The sequence below is a fragment of the Elaeis guineensis genome, chromosome 10 (assembly GCF_000442705.2).
Source record: "Elaeis guineensis isolate ETL-2024a chromosome 10, EG11, whole genome shotgun sequence".
NCBI lineage: Eukaryota > Viridiplantae > Streptophyta > Magnoliopsida > Arecales > Arecaceae > Elaeis > Elaeis guineensis.
In genome coordinates, this window is record NC_026002.2 from 6,878,071 (window position 1) to 6,894,518 (window position 16,448).

General features: G+C 36.6%; 1 protein-coding gene and 1 long non-coding RNA gene across 2 annotated transcripts; both read left to right on the plus strand.

Moving 5' to 3' along the window:
* The first annotated feature begins 25 nt into the window (after window positions 1-25).
* On the plus strand, window positions 26-959 carry LOC105053451 (uncharacterized). Its single transcript, XR_833460.4, has 2 exons — window positions 26-529; window positions 655-959. It is a non-coding gene; the product is annotated as an uncharacterized lncRNA (long non-coding RNA).
* Window positions 960-5,206: 4,247 nt separating this feature from the next.
* LOC105053449 (uncharacterized) lies at window positions 5,207-7,047 on the plus strand. Its single transcript, XM_010934603.3, has one exon. The coding sequence runs from the start codon at window positions 6,351-6,353 to the stop codon at window positions 6,837-6,839; it is 489 nt and encodes a 162-aa protein (XP_010932905.1). The 5' UTR covers window positions 5,207-6,350; the 3' UTR covers window positions 6,840-7,047.
* Window positions 7,048-16,448: the final 9,401 nt, after the last annotated feature.

The following is a 16,448-nucleotide window of genomic DNA, read 5'->3' on the forward strand; positions in this document are numbered from 1 at the left end:
CTACTTTTCTAGTCTGGAAAAAGAAGTCCCCCTACAATCTTTGCTGGATAAGTTTTGTCCGACCTGGTAGGTGCGCCCTCCACGTTAATTTTACACCAGCATCTGCCATGTATTTTTCAAATTGCATGACACGTGTCGTACACTGACCTCAGTCAAAAAGCCTTTGTCCGACCAATATTCCGCGTCTGGAAGCCCCTGGAACGGTCCACGGCTTCACCTTCCAGCCTCCACCAGTCGGCATCTCATGCTGTAGTCGCCAAATTATTATCCTTGGTTTGGTGGTTTCTATAAGATATAAATGCCACATCGATCCTTCCTTCCATTTCCCAAATTCCGCTCTTAGTTTCTTCAACAGTTTTTTTCAGTGAGGAATTCCCTGAAACTGCTTTCAGGGGGACTCCATATATGGTTGCCATGAAGCTGTATGCTTTACTAATGGCAGCTTTCATGTTTTCAGTGCCTGGAAACATCGGCCGGGACCAGATCATGGCAGCTTTACCCCAACAAGCACACCATAGGATGAGCAAAGGTACATCTTGATCTAAGGCTGTCATGGGCTCTCCCAAGAACACAGTAATTGAACTGATTTGTATATGTTTCCTTTTTTTTTTTTTTTTTTTTTTGATATGAATTTGTATATGTTTCTGAATGCAGGCAGGATGGTGGATGAAGCTGTGGCTTGGCTTTTGCTTCTTTTTGCTCTTGTTGGTTCATACGTTTTACATTGATGTAGCCTTTTGGCATTCTAGTGTCTAGTACCTTTTTTTTTTTTTCTCTTCTTTGTTATTGCAAACTTTTGGGGATTTATTTTCCTCCAAACTAGTGTTGACCATGTGCCATGCCCATGAGGTGGAGAATTGATGGTTATGTTCTCCTCTATTCGTTATTTTTCTTTCTAAGTTATTGTGTTTATTGAATGAGTAGCATCATTTTGCTCTAGTTGGAGCAAGTTACCCCCACTGATCAGAGAATATTTTTACCACTGATTAATGGACCTTTGCCAGATCAATTCATTGCATGGGGCTGCTTTTGTTTATTTGATTGGTGGGTTCAATGTATTAAAGGAATTGTTGAAACATTTAACTACTATGCCATAGATACATCAAATGACGAAAATATCACAGGATAATCACCCAATGCATGTCATCAAAGCTAGACGGAGTAGTATAACTCCGGTCTTGGAAAACACATCCCCATTTGGTTGATCCGCTTTTCTCCTCTTTCACTCTAAAGATGAGGACAGAGCAAAGCTAGGACAATTTTTTGAAGGTGTGTATGAAGCGAGACATGGATGATTAGCTAAGAAATCAAGGCCAGAGACTCATGTTGGAACTATCGATATAAAATATGATAATTGCTGCGTCTTAAGGTCAGCTCCCCTTATATGCCTTTTTTTTTTAACCTTTCGAAAATATCCACATTATGTGTCAAGATTGTTGTTGACTAATATTTAAGCAGCCAATACATAAATAAAATAGCTTGTTTTGAATAATTGATTTTGCTATTGTCATTGATTTGGGTGGTTCCAAATCTATCTATATTCTTTTCCATACGAATAGCAGGTATCACTAATAAAGAGTTATTTTATTGGTCAGTCAACAGGATTTTCTTCTTCCTTTTTTGTTTTTTGTTTTTTTCGGATAAAAGTTGCACAAAGCTCAGCTAGCTATACAAGTGCAATGAAAAAAAGAAGAAAAGAGGTAAGATACTAGGAACAAGTTCAACGATGTAAGCATAGCTTGATATTTGATCTTTGAGAAGTACGAGAGGTATTCCTTTGGTGCTAACAAAGATAACCCTTGGTTATTCATCTACTAAGGACATGATATTCTCTATCTGCTGCAATGTGGATTTCCTACCATCCCAAAATATCCTCGTGTTTCTTTGTAGATCACCAAAATGGCATACCATACCATTATGCATTTAGCATTGTTGTGATGATCAATCTTCATGAGGTCCATGAAGACATCATCGTTCGAAAGGGAAGCTTTGAAGTTAAGGTTACGATGGAAAATGCTCCAAATCCAATCCACATATCTAAACTTCAGCGGGAGGTAACCTGTCAGCTCCTTAAGTTGATCGGAAAAAGATGCAAAGCGGACTAGTCTAGCTTTTGTTGCCACTCAAAATCCAGCTTGACAAGTGGATAGGGAAGCTGCTCTTCTTGGTGGAGTTGGAAGAGGGTAGCATGGCGCTGGAGTTGATCTACAACCATAAAAGATGATCAGAGGATTAGCCGAACAAGTCCGGGGATCCTTGGATGTTTAAGTCATTCAGAGTTTCAAGAGAGAACAAAAGAGATAAATGAGAGAAAAAATTGAGAGTATACCTGAGGGTCCTTTATGTCTGGTATTTATAAAGATGAAGATGAAAATTTACATAATTAATTATCAGTTGAGCTCTTTCTATATCCGCTGATTAGGGCGATAAGAATATTTTTTTAGGTGCACTGCGATTGAGCATTTTTTTTATCTTTTAGTTGGTTATGATATTTCTTTTTGGATAGATTGAGATCACATCGAGCTGTAATTGATTATTGATTATTCAAAGATTGATTGGTCATTGTTTGTGCTAGACACATACCGTTTAATTTGACGGGTTGAACTGTCATGCGAGATTTTTATTCAATTTGGATAAACCATCGGACATATAATCTCTTCCAATAAACTTATCATTTTTTATTACGACTTTATTTGACTTAAAAATCATTTTATAGCGATCCTATATTAGCAAAGAATGACTGCTGAGATTCTTCCTAACTTTTAGTATATGCTATAAATTATGGAGAGAGAATTTTGAAAGGCGTGAGTATCAAATCTACTCTTCCTTTACCTCTTACATATGGAGTTACCCCACCTTCTTAGTATTTCTATTAGAGACTTGTTAAGTGGAGAATAGATATTTATCTGCATGAATATGTATGCTAGCAATGATATCAATGTGCCACTAAGTGAATTGACTTACTAGGTTTATCTCAAGATTTATATAAACAAAAGCTTGATCAACTCTAGGTGAACTGGATTCGACAGCCAGCATGTTTACTTGCGGACTATATTAATCTTTCTGGCTCTTTTAGCGCTTATGTTTTCAATAGGAGCAATTTCTCGCGAAGTGCCTGGATTTATCTCAAACATAATAACATCTTTTATTTATATTTATATTTTTATTAATTTTTTTATTGAGGTTTAAGTTTATTCTTTTTTAAATTTTTTTATTTTATGTCTGTCTACCAAATTTGCCTTGTATTTAAAATCATCAGAAATATTATCATTTTTCTCTATATTTTTTTCTATTTGAAGTAAAACTATTAAATTACTCATAGTTAATAGTTTTAATGATAAGGCAAAAGATTTTCACTTAGGAGGTAGTTTGTCAACAACTGTAAAAATTTCTTATCAAGGTTGGTTTCTTTTTGAGTCATGTCATCGATCAAATCTTACAATTCATAAGTTTGTTATACTATTGATTTTTCAACTATCACTTTATAATCTAGATGTATTTTTCTAAACCTTTATTTTCTTTACCATATTTTTATTTTAATACATCTCATAACTCACGTGCAGTGGAAGTGGTATAATATATATCACGAAGTATATCAGAAGGATTAGAAAATGCTACCATAACAAATAAAATCTTTTTCTTTATCTGATTGTGTAAGGGTTAAATGTTGAATCCATACCAGTAGAGATGGTAGTCACCTTAATTAGATTAGGATTTTAGTAACTAAATACAATCTTAAAAGGATCAGCCAGCACCACATCTAATATTGTTAATGACTAAAATTTTGTCTATAGAATTTCTCTTATTTTACAGAGATGTAATCATCTATGGATGCTATAAGCATAATAGTAAATAAAACAAACTTCTAGTCTAATATTGTTTGAAAATCTTTCTTCCAAATTTTTTTTAAATCTTTGTATAGAATTCGATTGTTTGGTCTTTAATATGTAATTAATAAATTAAGTTTTGATGTTAACTAGTTTGAGGCATGCTCTGAAATTTTTTTTAATAGTAGAATTTATATTGCATAGATGTAAATAGTTGATTACAGTTTACTCTCAATATACAATGAATCGTGCATACTATTGAAGGAATTATGGTCCAACCCAAACAAGTCAAATTCATGTATGTTGAAAATCAGCAAATTTGATTGAAACAATCTTCAAACCTCTTGAATATTGACATAATCCTCTTCTTAAATGTTTAATAAGTGTAGTTGAGTTCACTCACTTAGTGTTCTTAATTTTCTTCTCTAATTTGATGTTATTCAGATAGAAGAGTTGTTGTTTTAATAGATAAAAAGTATGATTTTTTCTTTATTTGTAGATATGAAAGGATGAGTATGATTGGATATTTAGGTATCTTTTCATTGGATGCATTAATCAATCCATTCATAAAAAAATGTATCATCTAGAATCACCATCAGATCATATGCATCTTTTCATGGAAATGCATCTTTTTTATTATAAGAGCTTTCCGAAGAGTGTTTGTGAAGCATCCATAATTAGAAGTGTATCTGAAGAATTTTTGTAGAATTTAAAAAAGGAAGAGAGAAATAAAAACTAAATATTACTAGTTTTGAGCCCGCACGTTGCATGCGAGTTCTAGACCACATAATTCATCATTTTTTTAAAAAAATTATTTATAAATAATAACATAATATCCATCCAAATTTCTGATGTCAATCCATATTCTCAACTACATATATAAGTGGATTTTAGTTGCAAGAGTATAATAACATCATACTTTTTTCACTGAATTTAATGCATATAAGTGGGCTTCAATGCAGTCCTTTAATAACATAATACTGTCATTCAGTGTTAAAAGATTGTTAGATAGGATAGTCGAGATATGTGGCATACGGAAGATTGATTGTGATCTAGATGGTATTCATTGGTGAGAAGTTGCTGTTTACGTGGACAGCTTCAATTGCTAATTGATTTTCTCTCAATTTCTGCTTTGGTATATATATATATATATATATATATAAAAGATTTATTTAAAAAATTAAATTATTTAAGAGTCTAAGATAAGATGTTATATTTAAATATTTTTTATTTAGTTAAATATTTATAAATATTCTTTTAGTTAAATATTTAATTTGAAATGCTGCAGAGGATCGAAGGACAAATAACCCTGCTGTGGTTGCTTCTGACATCTATTTCTAACGTGTAGAGAACTATACCATGGAGGCCATGGTGATGCAAAGCATGCGGGAGACGATGTCCTTGTCGGCGTTTTGCCTATGAGGAACCCCGCAGGAGTGCATCTATGGGATTGGTGCCGTGCACGGTCGTGCTGGTGCACGCAGTGAAGGATATAATTTCTCCCCTATGGGTTGGCTGCTGCAGACTTCAAGGGTTTCCCCTTGTGGCGGCCCCCTTCTTCTATCAAGGTATTTTTGCACTGTTCTTGGATGTGAATTTTTTTTTTTTTTTTTCTTTCCTTTGTTCGGGGAAATAGGAGAGAACAGAGCAGAAAGAAAGAACAGAGGATTGCGAAAATAAAGGATAATAAGAGAAGAGAAAGATCCCTTCTTCTCTCTCCAAGTCTCTCCACCTGACGGGGGGGGGTTAGCAGAACCTCATCTCTGTTGGTTGAGCATCCAAACTGGGATTATGATCCCCTCTTCTCCTCACTCCGAAACAAATGGGAGATTCTATCTCTCTCCTCTCTACCGCCTGCCTGTCTTCTCGACCAACATAGGTGAAAGATGAATGCATGCTTCAATTAAATTTTAGCAGCTTTATTTTTAAATTAATCGATATTTTGTTTCTGTTTTCCTTTTCGATCTGCGTACAAAAGGGCAAACATGAATCCAGATCATACCAGCATCCTATACCTTCTTTCGACCGTTTTCCTTTTTCTTTTTTTTTTTTTCTTTTGAGGAAACCGATTGATTCATCGACAAAAGCACGCTCTCTGGGAGTTCGGGATTAAAAAAAATTCGAGGTGATTAGAGCGGTGAGCATGCGTCGGAGATGAAGCGGAAAGGGAGACGGTAAGGACGCGGGACACCCCTAGATTTTGCGCCGGGGATTCTGCGATTCTTGCTGGTGGAGGAGACGAAGAGTTTGAATGGGTCCGGGCATGTGGCTGCTTCTCTTGCCACAAGCAAAGTCAAAGGTAAACACGCGGAGATTTTTTTTTTTTTTTTTTCCATTTTTTCTCCCCCATTCCGCGTTATATTAGTTAGTTGGGCTTCATCAATGACCCAATTTTTCCAGTCTACCAAAAACTGTCCTAGGAATTCTTCCCGCAATTTCCATGAAGCCTGCATCCATGACGGGTTTCATATACCGTCCTCCTCTCTCGATGGATGTATCCCCAAACTCCTCCTCCTTTGAATTATGGCTTCTAAACCCAATCCTAAGCTCCCGGAGCCATCGAGTAGCAGTCGATTCAAGCCCGTAATCACTCGGTTATTCGATCTGCTTCCTGCCATTGGCTTCCTCTTCCTCACCGTCAATGTCGTCACGGCTGCTTACCACGCTCGCCACGACCCAGGTACCCTCGTGTTCGTGCTCTGGTCCTACGTAAATCTGTTGCTCCTATTCTGGTGCCTGAAAAAATTTGAGAACCTGAGAACCGACTGTCCGCCTCCGGCCGAGAAGAGGGAGAGACTTAAAGTGGCTATCTGGGTGCTTTCCACCGCCCTCAACCTCACCTTCGCCTGGCGAGTGGCCGGGATAATGCCATTAGCGCTGGCGGTTGTCATCTGGGCAATGTCTGGCTTTCTTGCCGTTGCTGGCTTCTACGGTCTCTTCATTTACAAGGATGGGAACGGCGACCTCGACGAGCCAGAGTTCCAGGAGCTCTCTCCGGATGAAAAAGTTTAGCAGCCTCTCCCAATTATGTATTGGGAACAATGTGGTCCACCATACTTCTCTACATAAATAAAAGTGGTCGCTTCTTATATTTGTTCGTATGGTCCTGCGGGTCTCGCCGTTCCTGCTACTGGATGTTTAAATTAGAATAAAGTGGGTTGTACCTTACTGCTCTCCCAGTATGTTCACTGCAATATATATTAAGTATTTTATTATATTATATTAGTGATGTATATGCATAGTGTAATACCCAATCAAATTAGGCCTGATTAGTCATCGGGAAGAAAAAAGATCCAAATTTTTTTAAAAAAATGCATGATTATTAAAGCACAACAAAAAAAAAAAAAAAAAAAGAGAATCAAACGGCGAAGAAGACTTCCAATCGAAGTCTTCTTCCTCTCAATTTCTGATGAAAATCAAAGTTAAGGAGGAATTTAACTCTTCCCCCTTCACCTCTATTAAAAGGGAATATGTCTTTTCATCCTTCTCACTAGGGGTACAAACCCAAACCCAATCGAAGAAGTTGTCGGAGTTTTTTTTCCAAAAGCCATCATTGTGCCTATAGGATTTCAACCTTAACGTCGTCGAGAAAGCTAGGTAAAAGCCAGAAAACTTGGATTGATCCTCCTCTCTTTCTTTTTTAGTCATTGGATCGTTGATTCCGACCGGTGATTGCCAGATTATCTTGAAAAACTAAACTCTGAGATTTCGCTATTTTTCGTCATTCTATTGATTGTTTCCGATGTTGTCCTTGCCGTCGATCATCGAAACAGAGTCTCTTGGTCGTATCACCATGGTTTGCACTTTCGACCAAGGGCACCACCAATCGAGGGGACCTTCCCCTGCTGCAGAATAAGAGAGGCGATGGATCCTTTGTTCCGTGAAAGAAGAGAGGAAGAAAAAGCAAAAAAAAGAGAAAATAAAAAAAAAAGAAAAAAATTCTCTCTCTTCTCTCTTTTCCTTCTCTCTTAGCTTGCGGCCCCACTTTTTCTTTCTATAAAATTTTACTCTCTCTAGTTTCTCTCTCTAATTTTTTTCTTTCTAAATTATTTTTCTCTCTTTATGTATTTCTCTCGCTATGATTGATCTAATAAAATATTCTTTTCAATAATTCTAATCTGACCTTAACAAAGAGAATCCTAATTCACGATCACCGGATAGCATGCCAGCACCTCACTTAGCCAAATTCAAATATTATTAGATTTGATCATCCATGATTTTTATTAAACCATCTATATGTACACTAGTTCAATCATGATTTGATAAAATCGTTTTGCTCGAACGGATTGAGATGTCGAACAGTTTCACATGATCAGTCATGTTTCATCTTGCTAATTTTTCTCTCCTCTTATATTCTTTCTCTACGTGATTTATGAACCTAGCAAATCTGACTTATTACTTTAAATTTGAGTTGATTTCACTAGAAGATTTTGAACTGCTCTGTCAGTCAGACAACATTTCCACACCATCTGAGCCTTTATTGAGCATCACGAGATCTGATCCTTATTAATTCTATTAAATTATTATATTTTAAGAGATTCTGATTAGATAAAGCTATTTGATGAAATTGATCTCTAACTATCAATTGGTGTACTAACTTCTACTTTGACTTTCGTAAGGCAGAGAGGCGATGGATCCTTTGTTCCATGAAAGAAGAGAGGGAGAAAAAGCAAAAAAAGAGAAAAGAAAAAGGAAAAAAAAAGAGAAAAATTCTCTCTCTTCCCTCTTTTCCTTCTCTCTTGGCTTGCGGCCCTACTTTTTCTTTCTATAAAATTTTACTCTCTCTAGTTTCTCTCTCTAATTTTTTTCTTTCTAAATTATTTTTCTCTCTTTATGTATTTCTCTCGCTATGATTGATCTAATAAAATATTCTTTTTCAATAATTCTAATCTGACCTTAACAAAGAGAATCCTAATTCACGGTCACCGGATACCATGCCAACACCTCACTTAGCCAAATTCGAATATTATTAGATTTGATCATCCATGATTTTTGTTAAACCATCTATATGTACACTGGTTCAATCATGATTTGATAAAATCATTTTGCTCGAATGGATTGAGATGTCGAACAGTTTCACATGATCAGTCATGTTTCATCTTGCTAATTTTTCTCTCCTCTGATATTCTTTCTCTACGTGATTTATGAACCTAGCAAATCTGACTTATTACTTTGAATTTGAGTTGATTTCACTAGAAGATTTTGAACTGCTCTGTCAGTCAGACAACATTTCTACACCATCTGAGCCTTTATTGAGCATCACGAGATCTGATCCTTATTAATCTCTATTAAATCATTATATTTTAAGAGATTCTGATTAGATAAAGCTATTTGATGAAATTGATCTCTAACTATCAATTGGTGTATCAACTTCTACTTTGACTTTCGTATGGCACAAATAGATGATCATCATTGGTCGTTGTTAAACCATTCATTTTCTATTCTAATCATGGTCAAATAAACTTATCTTAGTTAGACTGACTATGATGTTGGATGGTGCCTCTTTTGTCAGTCTTGTGAGGATGTCAAAACATAAGATTTTTTATTATTTATGATTTAAAACTGATAAAAAATTATATTTTGAATAATAAATTCTGAAGGATGCTTTTCAAATTGATTGAGTCTGTCCGTTCAGTATTCTATAGAGATAAATAATAAATTATCTTTTCGAGATATTTTATAATTTATTTTGAAAGTAAATAATTAGTCTATAAATTATACATGATTTATGTAATTATATTTTGAATGAAAAATTATTTTTGAAATATGATAATTTATTGATTTATTATAAAATATGCATATATTGAATCAAATTATGATATATATATATATATATATATATATATATATATATATATATATATAATTTTGCAAAAGTGCTTTAATAAGTATCAGATTTGAGCTCTCAACTTAATTATGTTATGGATCCTACCAATAAGAGTTGTGCATTGATTTTTGGAACTTGCTAATTGGGGTTGTGCATAAATTTTTGGACTCTGCTAAAGGAGGTTGTGTATTAATTTTTTGACTCCACCAATGGAGGTTATATGTTAGCACTCTGATGAGCTTATTATTTCTATTCTGACCCTGCTATAAGGATAAGTGTAGTCGTAGTTAAGGCTATTGAGTTATATGTACTTTATTTCGAATTGGATTTATGATTATATATGTATATGAATATTTGAAAGGACTTTATTTGCATAATTTAGCATAGAATATATTTTTATATTTATTTTTAGTATTTATTCTCAAACATCATATTTCATAAATATATTTGAAATGTTTAGTTAAGATTCATTACTTATTGGACTATCGAGGTCATTATCTCTTTTTCTTTTTTAGATTCAAATTCTTAATTACAGATATGAGTACTACTTTAAGAGTGAGTTTAGAGGCGAGAGCCAACAATATCATCCAAGTATTGATATAGATTTATTATTATATTTTACAAGATTATTATTTGAGGTATAATTGATATAAGATTTTTTGAATATTATTGGAATTTTATGAGAGAATTAAGTTTGATTTTAGTTAGATAAATATTGAACTTAATTTATTATAAATTCTACTGTGATGCATTGATATCATTTTTGAAATGCCTTGTATGCTTGTGGAGAAAATTTTTCGTGTGTATATAGTGGTTGCCATAATCTCTGGCTTCTAAATCCTGAGTCGGAGGCGTGACACTTAGAATTATATAATAGCATCAATGGCCTATCATTAATAGTTAATGATATGCTTCGAAACGGACCATAGTCATCGTGGCAGACTGATTAATGAAAACTCACAACAAAGCTTAGACCAACTAGTCCACGCCCATTGCATGGCCAATCCTAGAGGCGCTCGGAGTGTCCCTCAAATTGCAAACTCTCCTCTTAGGTAGCGACGACTCGACCATGATCTCAAACAATTTCCAAAACCACGTGATAAATGAGCGAGATGCGTGGGGTGAAAAGCTCGCATGTGATCTTCCAGACGCAAGATTGGTTGCCAAAAATTGTTGATCCATGCCCAAGTTCTGCGACAATGGGTGTTGATTGTCGCATATACAGACAACTCCTCTATAATCCTCCAGGTGAGTGCTCTTTGAGCTCTTTATGCTCTTGTACAACCACTCTGTTGCTCTCATAACATCTTCTTTGTTCCTTAAGTGTTGACTTAGGCATCAAAGGCTATCCCGTTGGATACTTTTCGATAAGAGGATTTTTTTATTTTTACTGTTTTAGCTCAGATCTACCATCAGAGCAAAGGTCCAAGAAAAATCTTTGTTGCTCAACACCACCTTGGATGCGACCGACGGCGGAGCAATCATCGCTTGAATGTAGTAGGCATCAAACCGTCATCTCAAAGATTGATCATGATCTTCGACCCACCATCATGATTTGAGCAGCTGACTTGGTGCTAGAGGAAAGGTCATAATCCCACTATTGGAGGTTCCACCAAGTGGTAGACGACTTATAGCTATGAAATCACGAAGAGCCTAGGCAGTACCCTCAACTATCTAGTAAGATACACCTTTAGAGTTTGATGGCTCTCTACAGAGCCCTCAGAGGGCTCTACCTCCATCAAAGCACCCTTAGAGTTCGATGGCTCTCTACAGAGCCCTCAGAGGGCTCTATCTCCATCAAAGCTACAGGCAATACCAATAGTTACTATCAAGCAATTTCAACTACTCATTCAGCATATTCAGATGCTAACCATAGCTATTGAAAACCTGCAATAGATGGCTGCCAACAACCAATAGCAACAATTGTAGAATTGCGAGCCGAGTTGATGCCGGATAAAATCTAGGGATGATAGATCTAAAATTAGAACTAGTACAATACAAATTCTAAATGCACAAATGCAAAACTAAAATCTAAATTTGACGCAAGTTAATTTTAACAACGAAATCTTATAAAAAAATACTAACAATAGAAACCAAAAAAATAGAATTAAATGAGAAAAGAATTGAAAAGACTGAAAATTTATCGGGGCTTGCAAGGATTGTTGTCAATTCTGCTCAAATATGGAGTTCGTTTAAATTCCTGCGAGGTTCAAGCCTCTACTTTTCCGTTAGATATCGGATCTGAAGGTGGGACGGTTCAATATTTTCGAAGTTGGTGATCAAAATTGCAGAAGTCAACATGGCAAAAGTTGCGGAGCTATAATCGAGATGACGTAGTAGTATGTCGGCATCGTATTGGCATCAGATCGGTAGTAGTTACAACTTGGCTGAAGAGAGAACAAAGTGAATGGAATAATCGAAATGAATTTAGAAATCACTTCCAAATAGCCTCACACCATTCAATGCAAAGTGCGAAGGCAAATATTTAAGAGAAAAAAAAAATTTCTTTTATGAAAGGTCATAATCCCACTATTGGAGGTTCCACCAAATGGTAGACAACTTATAGCTATGAAGTCACGAAGAGCCTAGGCAGTACCCTCAACTGTCTGGTAAGATGCACCCTTAGAGTTCGATGGCTCTCTACAGAGCCCTCAGAGGGCTCTACCTCCATCAAAGCACCCTTAGAGTTCGATGGCTCTCTACAGAGCCCTCAGAGGGCTCTATCTCCATCAAAGCTACAGGCAATACCAACAATTACTGTCAAGCAGTTTCAACTACTCATTCAGCATATTCAGATGCTAACCATAGCTATTCAAAACCTGCAGTAGATGGCTGCCAACAACCAATAGCAATAATTGTAGAATTGCGAGCCGAGTTGATGCAGGGTAAAAATCTAGGGATGATAGATCTAAAATTAGAACTAGTACAATACAAATTCTAAATGCACAAATGCAAAACTAAAATCTGAATTTGACGCAAGTTAATTTTAACAATGAAATCTTATAAAAAATACTAATAGTAGAAACCAAAGAAATAGAATTAAATGAGAAAAGAATTGGAAAGACTGAAAATTTACCGAGGCTTGCAGGGATTATTGTCAATTCTGCCCAAATATGGAGTTCGTTTAAATTCCTACGAGGTTCAAGCCTCTACTTTTTTGTTAGATGTTGGATCTGAAGGTGGGACGGTTCAATATTTTTGAAGTTGGTGATCAGAATTGCAGAAGTCAACATGGCAAAAATTGCGGACCTATAATCAAGATGGTGCAGCAGTATGTCAGCATCGTATTGGCGTCAGATCGGTAGTAGTTGCAACTTAGCTGAGGAGAGAACGAAGTGAATAGGATAATCAAAATGAATTTGAAAATCACTTCCATATAGCCTCACACCATTCAATGCAAAGTGCGAAGGCAAATATTTAAGAGAAAAAAAAAATTCTCTTTTCTGAATACAATGCACCCTTATTTATAGACCATTAGCTTAACAAATTTATGAAACTAACTAGATAACAACTAAATAAATTTTAAGATATCTTAAAATAACTAAACAAATCTAAAATAACAACTTGAAATAGATTTCTAACAAAATATCTAAAAATAACAACTTGAAATAAATTATAATAACTAATAGATCTGATCACATTCATCCAATATGGACAGACTCAATCAGGGGTAATGGATGCGAGCTCATCATCAAGCCAGATGCTCGAATTTTGAAGATGACAGCACATGTAGGTTTAAAACATGCCCGCTTTTGCAGCATGAGCAACCACAGAGTCTCGATAGGCTCAACAAAGCCTTTGTTCTTACCTCAGAGCCCACGAAAGAATCCATACAAGCCACCACTCTTGTTTGTGGAGCTCAGGATGAGAGAGGAGGCATCGATCATCGAGCTCACATTCTTGGGAGGACTGATGCCAAGCCACTCCTTCCCCCACCAATCAGAGAGGGTCTCTAGGAGGGAGGCTAACCTCGATCATAGGATTAAGGAGATGGACTACTAGGGCTAGCAATTCAAATTCATGAGTCGTGTCGATCTGAGGTATAACATAGGTTAGTTCAACTTGAACACAATCCGTTTAATTAAACTGGTCGACCTGTAGAATACGAACATGACACGAACATATATGGATTGACACGACACGACCCATCTGACATGATTACTAATCGTATTGACGGGTTAAATGGATACACGACCCACCTAATGACCTATTTAATTATTTGACTTATTTACAAAATTTAATAAAAATAATAAAAATTTAATTAAAAAATAAAATAATATAAAAATAATTTAGTTACTTGCTATACTAATTCACAGCTCTGAATTTTATCGTTGTTTGTTTTAGGTTAGGGTTGTAATTTTTTGATTTTCCTCATTTGCGCTCAAGTAATCTTAAAATAAATATATTTAATATATGTAAACGTATCGTATAATCTGTTAACCTATTTTAACCCATTTAGTTAAATGGGTCAAAATGAGTTACATAGGTCAACCTACTTAAGACATAAATTTATCGTATCATAAATAGATCAACCCATTTACGATCTGAACCCATTTATTTCAAATCGGAACCTGCCTAAGCACATATCATGTCGTGTCTATATCAATGGATCGTGTCGAGAATTGCTAGTCCTATGGACTACCGTCTTAAAGCTTTGAAGCAATGCCATGTTGAATTGGGGAATGATGTCGATTTTACCACCAAGCCCCATTTCTCTAAAAGGATCATAGAAGAGCCTCTCCTTCGATTCAAAATGCAGCAGCTCTAGATATATGCCTAGACTTCTATCCCTTTGGACCACCTAGAGAGCTTCAAAGCTCTCATGATGTTCCAAGGGGCCACCAACTCAAGACCATGTTGAGCCCCCTCAACCATTTTTCAAAAGGTAGCTTGGTTATAATACGTCGGGCTCCAGCCAAATTCTGTTCCCTCTTTTGAGCAGTTTGGTTGGATGTGATTGTTACACCCTTTACAAGTATTTTGAGATTACCATTGCAGCCCTCATCTCAGGTGATTGCCAACGATCTGCCAGGCCATAGCATGCGTCGGAGCCGAAGAAAATGGTGAGCAAGCTGGGGGACCATCCCAGGGTCTCGAAGACAGGAGATATGCCGGAAGTGAGCTAGAGGAGAGCAGTGCAAGGGCCCACCGTTTGAATCTCATAGAAGCCATCACCGAAAGAAGTGAATGAGCTCATTAGGTGGTTTCTAGAGGTGGTCGAGCCCTCGGAAGAGGTGCTGAGGGAGGTTTCAGAGTGCTAGGTGGCCTTGATGGTGGTGGTTAGAAGCCTTGGCCGGAGGGTGGTGGCAAAAGTGATGGTCAGAGAGTTTCGATTGCCGGCGGGGTTGAAAGAGAAAGTGGTGGGGTACAGGCTCGAGCAGAGCTTCTTGCTCTTCTGTTTTAAGGAGGCCGGGGATGGGGATTTGATCCTCCATCGACCGTGGGTCATAAACAGACAGGTGTTGACGGTGAAGCCGTGGAGGTCGGGGTTTTTTCTGATGGAGAGAGCTATTAGATCAGCCTTACGTTGGGTCTTACTACCGCAGCTCTTGATGGAGTTCTGGGGAGAGGCCATGCTCCAGGAAGTACTCCACCTCGCCAGGGAAGCTCTGCTCAGTGGACAAGTGCACTGCAGAGTGGAGGCATCGTAGTGTACAGGAGATTATGCGTCTCTAGTTTTAACACCTACCACATTCTTTATGTATTAATACTTTCCTCGCAACTTTTTGTAAGCTGAACCATAATATTGCCTGTCATTGCGTTGTAACGTCTATATAAATTGGCAGTGAATCCATGATATTGCCTGTCATTGCGTTGTAACGTCTATCTAAATTGGCAGCACAACAAAGAAAACCGGCACGCAAGCAAACAACCAAGCGGCAGATTGGACTTGCCGCTCCATGTCTCCGACTTCCTAATATTCGGCGCCGAGGTGATAAAATCAAATATGATTACCGCATTTAACTCCTCACAAACTATATGCTTTTTGAACAATCACAGCTATCTCTCACAGCAGCAACTAAAGCGGTTATAGCCAACGTACAGAGATGACTTCAGCCAGGCCATTAAGCTATGACCCTCAACAAACTGACGTTCCATTCAGTACTTTGGAAGTTATTAACATCCTTAACACGTTCAACCAACTTCTTGTCACCATATCGGTTCATCAACATCATTCTCCAAATAACAATATGATCATCTGTAATAGGTATTACCCAGATTTATCAGGCGCACAACATAAAGCCAGACGTACCAGCAGGCCTTCTTGTTTGTTAAAAAAGAAGAAAAAATCTTTTTACATAAATTTTCACTACATCCTAGGACATTTAAGTTTTTCTGGTATACACACTTTAATACATGATTCAAGATATGCTGAGAAGTGTACCTTGTCAAAACGTATAGATAAGTAAAATTTGCATAGCTCCAATTCTTAGCTCCCACAGTATTTCATGTACATACAGGGTCCATTAAAATTTGAAAAGAACCAACTCAAAATCGGCATTCACATAAAACAGACTATTGCAACCAACTCACAGTCATTGATTAACTGATTAAAAAGAAAAAGCTCAACAGACCAAGTGATTTAACTATGCACAGTTTTATCAGCAAAGAATACCAGAAACAGAATCAAAGCCAACAATGCAACAAATAATATTAGAAAACCAAGATGAATCAGCGATGCAATGCATGCGGAGCACAACACATGTTAGCTTTAATACAGAATATACCACCACTGCCCAAAACATACCGAGCACATATAATCATCAAAATTCTCAAGGTGGCAAATACTACAT